This window comes from Glycine max, chromosome 4 (genome assembly GCF_000004515.6).
Source record: "Glycine max cultivar Williams 82 chromosome 4, Glycine_max_v4.0, whole genome shotgun sequence".
Taxonomy (NCBI): Eukaryota; Viridiplantae; Streptophyta; class Magnoliopsida; order Fabales; family Fabaceae; genus Glycine; species Glycine max.
Window position 1 is genome coordinate 1,379,568 of NC_016091.4, and position 11,835 is coordinate 1,391,402.

General features: G+C 33.4%; 2 protein-coding genes across 2 annotated transcripts; one reads left to right on the top strand and one right to left on the bottom strand.

Annotated features, from left to right (window-relative positions):
• Positions 1 to 324: 324 nt before the first annotated feature.
• Positions 325 to 8,843, top strand: LOC100792499 (1,4-alpha-glucan-branching enzyme 1, chloroplastic/amyloplastic). Its single transcript, XM_003523032.5, has 14 exons — positions 325 to 695; positions 1,327 to 1,443; positions 1,932 to 2,142; positions 3,141 to 3,210; positions 3,291 to 3,560; positions 4,274 to 5,180; positions 5,342 to 5,458; positions 5,586 to 5,648; positions 5,835 to 5,942; positions 6,500 to 6,601; positions 6,904 to 6,971; positions 7,115 to 7,196; positions 7,716 to 7,832; positions 8,325 to 8,843. The coding sequence occupies exons 1-14, from the start codon at positions 630 to 632 to the stop codon at positions 8,721 to 8,723; spliced, it is 2,697 nt and encodes an 898-aa protein (XP_003523080.1). The 5' UTR covers positions 325 to 629; the 3' UTR covers positions 8,724 to 8,843.
• Positions 8,844 to 9,759: 916 nt separating this feature from the next.
• Positions 9,760 to 10,769, bottom strand: LOC100306057 (uncharacterized). Its single transcript, NM_001249952.2, has 2 exons — positions 10,523 to 10,769; positions 9,760 to 10,452 (listed from the first exon to the last, which is right to left on the bottom strand). The coding sequence occupies exons 1-2, from the start codon at positions 10,641 to 10,643 to the stop codon at positions 9,965 to 9,967; spliced, it is 609 nt and encodes a 202-aa protein (NP_001236881.2). The 5' UTR covers positions 10,644 to 10,769; the 3' UTR covers positions 9,760 to 9,964.
• Between the last annotated feature and the right edge of the window lie 1,066 nt (positions 10,770 to 11,835).

Consider the following 11,835-nt stretch of genomic DNA (forward strand, 5'->3'; position numbering starts at 1 on the left):
TATATCTTTTAGATAAAAGAACTAAAAAGTAAAAATTGTTCAATTAAGATTATTTAAAGCTTAAATAATTTTTACTTTTAGAGTCTCTAGAAGAAAAAGGCCATATTAATTTAAGAGTTTGGATAACAATTATCCCTAAGGCATTAATTAAAGAAATAAAAGAAAAAATAATTATTATAAAAATAATATAACTTAAAAACAATTATGAAAAATATAATTGTACTTATTTTAATATATATTTTTTAATTCAGTAATTAACAGTAACGTATTTACTTTACTCTCTTACTATTATATTCTTGATAAACATGACTACATGTTTGATTTCATATTATTGGGGACGCATAAAAAACAAACAGATGGAAACTCTAGCACCGTTGCTTGCTTGTTCACGTGGGGAAGGATATGCTTTACTTTGCTCTGTTTCTTCGTTGTAATCTAGCATTGAAAAGACGGTTTAAGGTTAATTATTCATCCCAAACTGGGTCCCTGATGGCTGATTGTTCAGCACATTGCTATTTAAACAACGCCTTTGTTCTTCGTCTCTTCATGTTCTCGGACATTGCTTGAAGCTCAAGTCGAACTTGGAGACCTTGATCGAACTCCAAGGCCGTGTTTGGATTTTCGGGGAGATGATTAACTGTTTGGGCCTTTATCCTCTTATTTCTGCCCCTTCAACCATTGCCTGCACCACTCACGTAATTTCACTAACTTCAGTAAACTTTTTGACTCTGTTTTCTTGTTTCTACTCTCTAGATTTTTTATGCTGTTTTTCTTGGCACTGTTTTGATTTCATGCTAACCAGCATTTTGGTTCCTTTTAATTTTTTTCACCTCCTTAATAGAATAACCTTAACCCTAGATTTTTTTCACTGTTTCTTCTAGAATAACTAGTGCGTGAAATCATTAGCCAGAGATATAAATATAAAACATACCGTGTCTTTTATTATCTCAGATATTTCGTAGCGCCAAGTTGTTTTTCTAGGCTGTAGACTAATGGCTGAATCACTTACTATAGTAAGTTCTGAACAGCGAATTAAAATTACCGCAAACACCATCGCGTGTTTGTCAAAATCTAATGTGAATGACAGTGTGTTCATGTTCAAAGCTCTCGTGAGAGTTAGCTAAAATTTAAATATTGGTCTGCATAATTTAGATCTTTTCCACCACACCACCACTTGCTTTTGCTACATAATATATCCCTATCTTTTTTCATAATTTAAACTTTAGTGATTTGATTTGGGTTATCAGCTTCTAACTATTATGTGTTGATTGCTTTCATCTGTAATGCTTTAATCATGTATGATTTTCTGTTTTTTAATTTTGGCAGATTGTGAGAAGTAAGCAGTATCTTGCGACACAAAAGCCAGTAAATCTGGCTCTCGGCTATCGGAATCCACATGGATATGGGTTCAGTTTTGGATCGAGAAGATCAATACACGAGAGGGTATATTTGATTATGTTTCATGTCTCTTATTTAAACAATTAGGGTCAGTGTTTCTTGAGAAATTTCAATGCAAATATGCTGTCCTATGTCCTAACTGATATCCAGTGTCCTTTGGAGTACATGCATTTAAGAACGGTTTGTTGCTTCTGTCGGAATCAATTCTCTTGTATAAATTGTAGTTATAGTTCACTATGTTTGGTGGCAGTTCCTAAATGTGATTATGGAGCCCAAGTTGGTTTAAACATGAACATATCAAAAGTAACAGTTAATGAATTCAATGTGTATCATAGTGTGTTAAACTTCTCTCATTATTTCTACTCATCTCTTCCAGATGGAAAAGTGAATTAATTAAAATGGCATGAAAAATTTAGACTCTAGTCTGACAAATTTGCCACAATTTTTTTTAAATGAAAATTGGTATATCTGTTATCCACATATGCAAATAGGCTGCTTGTGGATAAGTTCTCTCAATGTTTTCCTACAATTAGGTGAGCTCTCATTTCAAGGGCATAGCTGTTATGACAGATGACAAATCAACAATGTCATCCACCGAGGAAGACTTAGAAAACATTGGCATCTTTCATATTGATCCATCCCTAAAGCCATATAAAGATCACTTCAAATATAGACTGAAGAGATATGTAGATCAGAAAAAGCTTATTGAAGAATATGAAGGAGGTCTTGAAGAATTTTCTCAAGGTGATTATGATTCTTGCCATTGTTTCATGTTTGTTTTTCTTTTCTATATATCTATGCATACAAAATAAGATAACTGCAAAGATATTGTGCACAACTGCAATCTATATATATGTACATGTAAAGTTGGGATATTACTCAACTAATATTTAATAGTGAGTGTCTATTGTGAACCCTGGAAAGAGAACTAAGAAATTGGTATGAACAAAGGAACCAAACAATTTTCTTGAGCAATTAAGATACGGACCATGGAAGAAAAAACTTTCGGGTTTTCTCCTTTACGAACTTTCTAATTCTCTGCATGAATCCCTACATCTTTATTTCTCCATATTTATCTAACTTATATCCCCTTTTAACTAACTAATTAATCAATTTAACTGTGCCTAACCACTTTTCCCATCTGTCATAACAGTGTCCATGATGGTAGGTAAGTCAGTAAATTTTCTAGCACACACAAGCAAACATAAAATAATGTAAATTTGTGTGAACACAATCAATTGATTATGTTGGAGATATCATCCTACTTCAAATTAGTAGCTGTGTTTGCGTTGTATCCCTGTCAGACCTCTACCAGACACTTCACAGATATTTCAAGTACTCCTAGTTGCATTATATAATTTTATACTTATATTTGTTGAACTTTTACACCGAAGCAGATGGGAATATCAGAATTACTAGATAAACTATAGCATTTTATGATTTCTACAATGAGTTATGCTTGCTTTTTAAATATTCTCTTTTTTGATTTGAGCCTTGTGTTTTATGTTAATTTTGTAGTTTAAACTATTTTTTTTATGTTGTATTATAGTTGTGTCATGTCTATCAATTTTTAAAATTTGTTGTATCACCCTGTCCATGTCATATCTTATCCATCTTGTATCATATCCGTGCTTCAACTGGATTGATTTCTATTAAAATGCCTCACTAATTTGTTAGATTGATTCTAGTGACAGTTTTAATATAATATTTCCTTTTCTTTTCCCTTCTCCTTTCTCTCTCAGGTTATTTGAAATTTGGATTTAACAGAGAAGAAGGTGGTATTGTTTACTGTGAGTGGGCACCTGCTGCACAGTAAGTTATATATTTGTCAAGTTTATTTGTCATTGTTTTATTTAGTATTCTTTTCATATTTTATATTTCTTTCAATGCAGGGAAGCACAAATTATTGGAGACTTTAATGGATGGGATGGTTCCAACCACCAGATGGAAAAAAATCAGTTTGGTGTTTGGAGTATTAGGATCCCTGATACTGATGGAAATTCTGCCATACCACACAATTCAAGAGTGAAGTTTAGATTTAGACACGGGGATGGAGTTTGGGTTGATCGCATCCCTGCTTGGATCAAATATGCCACTGTTGATCCTACCAGATTTGCCGCACCATATGATGGTGTCTACTGGGATCCACCACTTTCAGAGAGGTCCCATTATTCACCTATTGAATATCTGTTGTCATGTTATCTTTTTAAAAAAAATTAAGCATTGCATCTGAAGGATCAATACTAAAAGGGACTTTGATGTATGCCACATATTAACTGAATTTCAAATCATGTGAATAATTTCTTGGTTTTTGAAATTCAATTTTTTTATAGCTTTCAAGTGAATTACAATTAGTTTAAAAGTTTGGATCAAAATGTATGTAATTATTTCAGTTGGATTATAAATGAATTCTCATCTTTGAGGCACATGAAATGCAAATGTAACATGATATATGATTTATTATAATATAAATTTAATGTTTTTTTCTCTAATGAATTCTACCAAAATCCCATCAAATGTCATTATTTGAAATTGTCACATCAAATCATGATTGATCAATCAACTAATACCGATTTCAAATGTGTTATGATAGAATCCATGTGCCAATGAAAGGAGTTCCACTTTTTTTATATTTCATACACTCTGGCATGTCATATTCCTCTTTTCTGTCTGGCCATTAAAAAATAAAAGAACTTTTTGTTCAGGTTTAGTTTGCAAGAGAAAGAGGAAAGTGTGTTTTGGATTTAACAGTTGAAAATTGGTTAACTAGATCAAGTGATTCTTCCATTCTTTAATACATTTGTTATCTATATTTTCCTCACACTTGGCTCTTGATTATGTTCAGATGAAATTATTCACCTTTTTTGTTCTGCAGGTATCAGTTTAAATATCCTCGTCCACCAAAGCCAAAGGCCCCGCGGATATATGAGGCTCATGTGGGGATGAGTAGCTTTGAACCCCGCATAAACTCTTACAGGGAATTTGCAGATGAGATTTTGCCCCGTATTCGGGCAAATAACTATAATACAGTCCAGCTGATGGCTGTGATGGAGCATTCTTATTATGCATCATTTGGATATCATGTAACAAATTTTTTCGCTGTGAGCAGTAGATCTGGAACCCCTGAAGATCTTAAATATCTGATAGATAAGGCCCATAGCCTAGGTTTGCAGGTTTTGATGGATGTTATCCATAGTCATGCTAGTAATAATGTTACTGATGGACTCAATGGCTTTGATGTTGGCCAAACCTCACAAGATTCTTACTTCCATACTGGAGATAGAGGCTATCATAAATTGTGGGACAGTAGACTCTTCAACTATGCTAACTGGGAAGTTCTTCGTTTCCTTTTATCAAATTTAAGGTGGTGGCTTGAAGAGTTTAAATTTGATGGATTTCGATTTGATGGAGTAACATCAATGCTGTATCATCACCATGGAATCAACATTGCATTTACAGGGGATTATAATGAATATTTTAGTGAAGCAACAGATGTGGATGCTGTTGTCTATCTGATGCTGGCTAATTGTCTGATCCATAGTATTTTGCCAGATGCAACTGTCATTGCTGAAGATGTTTCTGGCATGCCTGGACTTGGTCAACCAGTTTCTGATGGTGGAATTGGTTTTGACTATCGTCTAGCCATGGCAATCCCTGATAAATGGATTGATTACTTGAAGAACAAGAACGACTATGCATGGTCAATGAAGGAAATCTCTTGGAGTTTGACAAATAGGAGATACACTGAGAAATGTGTTTCCTATGCTGAAAGCCATGATCAGGTATTAGCTTTGCCATTGTATATTCAGTTATCTTTGTGATAGAAATACTAAGAATTTAGGCAAAATTAAATTTGTAAACAGCAAAATGATGGAAACTGGAGGGGACACATTGTTTTTTAACTCCACTCCTATCAATGTCATTTAATTTTTGCCTTGGGCAGGCCATTGTTGGAGACAAGACTGTTGCATTTCTCCTAATGGATGAAGAAATGTATTCTGGCATGTCTAGCTTGGTTGATGCTTCTCCTATTGTTGAGAGAGGGATTGCTCTTCAGAAGGTCATTAATCTGATCATAAAGATCACTGCACCACATCATTCATATAGAAATTGGATTGCAAAGCTTCTAATGTAATACATAATCATTGTTGCTTCCTTGGAGTCATTGTTATCTCAATCTTTTGCAGATGATACACTTCATAACAATGGCATTAGGTGGAGAGGGCTACCTTAATTTCATGGGCAATGAGGTATGTATACTGCTTCACTCTTCTTCCCACAAAACTGCTGTTCGCTGTGTTATTGTAGGTGCAGCTAATCATGATTTTTTTATTAAATATAATGTAAATTTTTTGTAAGTAGCATCCCACTCTTGCTACTATAGTTGTATATCATGTATAAATTTTGTTAAGTTATATTCATGAGGCCATTTTTAGTTTGGCCATCCAGAGTGGATTGATTTCCCAAGAGAAGGCAATGGATGGAGTTATGAGAAGTGCAGGCGTCAGTGGAATCTGGTGGATACAGATCACTTGAGATATAAGGTAATATTGTTTATTTATTTATTTGTGTTTGGTGTTAGTCTTTTGTGGGGGTTGGGGGTGGGTTATAGTTCCCATATGTATCAACTCAACAGTAACACAACATTGATATCTCTTTTGTGAATTCATTTCTGGGACTTTTCGGAAAGTTCAATTATTTTTAACATCAACGGAATCCTTGAATTGCTATGCTTGGATGAAGCAAGTTTATTTTTAAACATTAACCACATTTAACATTTGAATCCTCAATTTCTCATCAACTTCAGAAATTCATAATCAAAATGGATTGTTACAAATGGAATATCTGTGCTAGCTTTATGTTAAGATGATATGCTAGGGCTGAAGCTGGTTATTTTCAGATCTTTATTTTCCTCAGAATAATGTGGTAAAACATGGGCACTGTAATTCGGCTTATTTTTGTGTGATGCAGAAGGCAACTATGCAATCTTATTTGTGGAGCCCCTTTTTTTTCCTTTCTGCAGAACTCTTTATTATCTTTTCCTCTAGCAGTGTGTTGCTTGTCTGAGATATATGTTATAATTTTGTTTTTGGATGTGCAGTTCATGAATGCATTTGACAGAGCAATGAACTTGCTTGATGATAAATTCTCATTCCTTGCATCAACAAAACAGATTGTGAGCAGTGCAGATGATGATGACAAGGTGAATATGCCCCCAAATGATTGTACTATACTCATTCATAATTTGATGTTTTTTGCCACTTGCTATTCAATTAAGAGTTTGTCTTGTATCAAGATTGATTAAAATAGAACTGCTTTCAAGTTTCAAGAAAATATACAATAGGTGTTGTGACCATAATGTGAAGAGGATATTTCTCAAACACGAGTGATTGGAGAAGATAAAACCGTTAACAAGCCATTGTCTACTCAGAGACTTTGAGTTAATGTCATGCGTAACTGATTGCTATTTTAGAATTAACTGCCTAATAGTTTTTTCTTTTATAGGTTATAGTCTTTGAGCGAGGAGATCTGATATTTGTATTCAATTTTCATCCAGAGAATACATATGAAGGGTATGCAATATATGTTCATTTTTCATCTGTGTTTAGGGATATTAATTGCAACAAATTGTGTATTTTGTTGGCAAATTTTAAGAATATTACTGTAGTAATTACTGTTAACCACAAATAATTTGGCTGAAATGTTGAATATGCAGGTATAAAGTTGGATGTGACTTACCTGGAAAGTATAGAGTTGCATTGGATAGTGATGCTTGGGAATTTGGAGGACGTGGAAGAGTAAGCCCTAATCTCTCTGCGGTAAACATGAGTATAATCAGGGAAGAAACTACTGTCAGCCCAAGGGGGATGCCACTCTATCGTCCCCAATTTTTTTTTGAAATTGCAATAGCTTCCCTTAAGTTTTTATTTTTAATAAATATAAACTGTTAAAATTTTATTTTACCTCCCAAACCTTCTATTCTGCTTGAGTCTAATGATTTATTACAGGCCAATTGGTACTTGTGAGCAGCAGTGAGATTAGGGTGTGTGTGGATGAGGTTGGATAATAACTAAGGAGAAAAAAGTGGAACCAACACTATGAGATCATATAAACTGTTCTGATTTTCCCCTGTAAGTGGTAGTGAAAAACGAAGTGGCTGTGAGAGGTGAAGAGTGAAGAATGGGAGGGGGGCAACTGACACATGACTTTGATTTTTAGAGTTCAACTCAGTTGCTATAATTCAGCGGTTCTTGAATATTATGTGTTCCTTGTCAATTTTTCATGCTGGGCCGAGATTGACCATTTTCCACTCCTAGGTGGGGCATGATGTAGACCACTTCACATCCCCAGAAGGCATACCAGGAGTCCCTGAAACAAATTTTAATAATCGCCCCAATTCATTCAAGGTCCTCTCCCCTGCTCGTACTTGTGTGGTATGTTTATCTGATGCCCTCTAATTTTTATTTATTTTTATATAAATTGTCCTCTTTTATCTGGTTTATTTACACAATTTTTTTTATAGACAAATGTTAGTTATTAATATGTTAGTTTTTGTTAGCTGGGGGGATTCAAACCCACAACCTCTCCCCCCCTTCCCTTCTCCCTTAACCACCAAGCCAACTGTGTAAGCTCAGTGTGGTTTATTAACATGATTTTATGCTTTTTTTGTTAAGTACATTTGAGCTGCAAAGTTAGCTTTCCATTTGTGCTTTCCCTACAAAGATGTGAATTGCTAATTTAGTTTGGCTGGAAAGTCGAAAATAATAAGATGAATGATTATGAAAGGCATATGTGAATTGAATCTCTATTCTGTCTGTGGTTGATTTGTTATATTTCAAAATTAAGTTTGAGCTGCCATGTTAAAGTTTTTCGTTTGCTCTTCCCTTAAAATGCCAATTGCTAATTCAATTTGAAAATTTTCAAAGGCATATTATAGAGTGGAAGAAAGTCAAGAAGACGACGATAATAACAGTTTGGTTGGGGTAGAAGAGACTTCTGCTGCAGCAGATGTTGCAAAAATTCCTGATGAATCCGCTTCTACAGAAAGTGAAGATATCAAATTGGATGGGGTGAAAGAGACATTAGCTGCAGCAGATGTTGCAAAAATTCCTGATGAATCTGCCCCTTTAGAAAGTGAAGATAGCAATTTGGATGTGGTGAAAGAGCCGTTAGCTGCAGCAAATGCTGAAGTTACAAAAATTTCTGGTGAATTGGTTTCTGTAGAAACTGAAGGTATCAATTTGGATAAGTTGGAAGAGACAATAGTAGCAGCTTCTGTTGAAAGTGAGGTAGTTCGAGACAAACCAGAAGATGCAGCCAACTGAGAATCTTTTTTCCTTGTGAATATTAAGTGTTTTCTTGGCTTCAAGAGCATGAAAATCCAGCTGGTGGATAGGCAGGCTTTTGGATATCGTTGAATAAATTTTGGATAAATGTTCGTCAAATTATCGTCGTGTATGTATATTATACATATTATCTAGAAGATGCAGACAACTGAAAATCTTTTTTAGTTGCGAATATTTATCATATTATCTGGAACATTGTCATATAATAGTATCCAATCCCCCCTGCAAAAAATAAATAGAAAATGCGCTAAATTTGTAAGGTTTAAAAGGGGGAAACAAACAGCATTTTATTCGTTCGTTTGAGATCGGTACTAAACAATGCATTAAAGTAAAATGATAACGCTCTAACTCTCCAATAATCATGATTTACCTGAAATGCCATTCTGTCGATTAATCACAATTTACTTATGACTCCAAAATTTGTTTTTAATATTTTTTTTTATTAAAAGTACTTTGCAAATCTCAGTCAAGCAGAAAAAGAGTAATTTATAAATTGTTAAATAAATAAATCAAACAATCGAATCAAATATACCCGACAAATGATGGATGTAAAATTAATGGTAAGTAAAATTAACAAACTATAACCAAAAAAGAGAAAAAGATTCAACCACAAACATCAAATTAAATCGAGTTCTCAATCTTCCCCTCCCAAAAAACATTAAAATCCTATTACATTTAGGTCCTTCTTGCTCTTGTTGTTCCCATCTTTTTCTCTCTGGCCACAGCAGATTTGCCAAATTTTGAGTACACTTATGGGGCATGAAAGGTGAAAGAAAGCAAAAATTTGAGACCAGTACACTACTAAACAGACTTCAAGTTCTTGGATATGAATTTTGAAAAATTGACCAGAAATGTCATTCTGTCGATTGATCATGATTTACTCATGACTCAAAATTTCGTTTTTAATATTTTTATTAAAGTAATTTGCAATTCCAGTCAAGCAGAAAAAGAGTAATTTGTAAATTGTTAAATAAATCAAACCATTGAATCAAATATAGCCAGAGAAAAAATAAATGCTAACATATAATGGATGCATTTACTATCATATGTGAATCACAAAGATGATTTCAAATGAACTGTAACGATCCATTGAAATGTAAGTAAAATGACCAAACTATAAACCAAAATAGAGAACAAGATTCAACCCTAAACATCAAATTAAATCGAGTTCTCAATATCTCCCCCTTCCCCCCAAAAAATAAATCAAAATACTATTAGGTTTAGATCCTTCTTCCTCTTGTTCCCATCTTCTTCTCTCCAGCAACAACAGATTTGTCAAATTTTGCAGCAAGAGGAGGTTTCTTATTTTCCTTAGTCATGCTTCTGAGCATGTACCTTGGTGTTCCACTCACCCCAGAAGAGTAAGCCGCAGAGATAGATTTCCTCAAAGTTCCCATTTTTCTGACACTAGTCTTTTTTCCAGATTCCATGGTAACCCCAAGAGAGCGAACGGGCTTAGCCTTACCTTCATCAACAGCAGTTACTCCTTTCTTTCTCATGAGCCTTTCGTTCCTTCTAGCGGAATACTCGTCATAGAATCTCCCTCTCTCGAACAGAACACTTGAATTCGTGGCAGCTTTCTCCGAATTCACTTTGCTGAATTCGTCACGAACCATCTTGGTCAGAGCCCATAACTCGCACGAAATGGTACGGTATTCGGGTCGAATGTTCGGGGAGAGAACCGGTTTCTGAGATTTGGTCAAGGAACCTGTTTCAAAAACACAAAGATAAATAAAAAAGAAAAAAAAGAGATTAGGGCTTGAAGAAGAAGAATGAACCTGGTGGCGTTTGAAGAGCAATAGAGTTTGATGAATGAGCAGCATGAGAGGGTCGAAGGCGAATTGGAGATCTGGGCAACGGAGGCTTGTACACGGATTTAATGGTTGATGCGGAGTACATGATTGATGATTGTTGGTTGAGAGAGAGAGAGAGAGTCAAACAGAGTACGCTAATGTTGTGTTGTGGGAATAGTGGTGAGCCGTGTTGTGAGAACAGTAGTGAGTCTTGTGTTGTGGCTGTTACTGTTGCTTTTTTTTTTTTTGAAGAAGGGAATGGGTTTGAATTGAGGAGCGGTTTGCGTTTACAACGGTCATATTTTGGATCTACGGCTCACACGCATTCTGCATTTGGAACGGTGAATATCTTTACCAGATTCTCTATTTTACTTTCCATAAATACGGTCTCCCATTCCTTTTCTTTTTCCTATACATTTATTATTCTCTCCATTCCTAAATTATAAGACAAATTTTTAAATTTTTTTTTATAAGTTTTTTTTTTAATTATCCTCTTCATTAATTATTTCTTTTTTTAAACAGGATACCATTAATTATTTTTTCATAAATAATAAATGATATAAATTGTCTTTTTTTCATTTATGATATTTAGAGAATTCAAGAGTTTAGTTTTAAAAATTATTATTAATTTTTTTTCAATTTTTAGGTATTTTATCATTACATGTCACAAAAAAAGTTAGAAAAAATAAACAATCTTGTTTTATTATAATTATGATTAGTAAACTCTCTCATTAACTAACTCATACAAGTTTATAAATACACTTTTCATATTGTCATATGTGAGTTGACTCTTGAGTAGATTTTAACTAAATTTTATAAACTCTAAACTTTATGATTTATTTTGTTTTATTATATTGTTAAAATGTTTAATTAATATGTTATTTATAAATGTTTTGTTATTATTTTTATATAAAATAAACTCTTACGAGTATGCTAGTTGAGTTCAAAAGTTGAGTTTATGAAACTTTCACGAATCTAAATTCTCGAGTTTGATAACCTTAATTATAACGTTATCATAAAATATATAAAAATAAAAAAATTGACTAATAAAATTCATAAAATGATAAAAATTTGATAATAAAATTTGTAATCTAACCAAATTAATACTATAGTATTGTTTTTCTCCATCCATAGATTAATCGTTTTAAGAATAATTTTGAAAAGTATTATAAATACAGACAAATTAAATGGCATTGACTATTTTTCTCAATACATTTATTGTTATTATTAACTATTTTTTTTTGCTTGAATATAAGACACTTTTTTAAAAAAATTGTCTATTTTTATAAGATTTTTTA

Bases quoted from the DNA above. Each gene is read 5' to 3' on its own strand.
- LOC100792499 (XM_003523032.5), top strand. From the start codon at position 630: ATGATTAACTGTTTGGGCCTTTATCCTCTTATTTCTGCCCCTTCAACC. The intron at 3,561-4,273 runs GTCCCATTATTC...TTTGTTCTGCAG, and splicing joins GATCCACCACTTTCAGAGAG to GTATCAGTTTAAATATCCTC. The intron at 6,602-6,903 runs GTGAATATGCCC...TTTCTTTTATAG, and splicing joins GTGCAGATGATGATGACAAG to GTTATAGTCTTTGAGCGAGG.
- LOC100306057 (NM_001249952.2), bottom strand. From the start codon at position 10,643: ATGTACTCCGCATCAACCATTAAATCCGTGTACAAGCCTCCGTTGCCC. The intron at 10,453-10,522 runs GTTCATTCTTCT...TTTTTGAAACAG, and splicing joins TGCTCTTCAAACGCCACCAG to GTTCCTTGACCAAATCTCAG.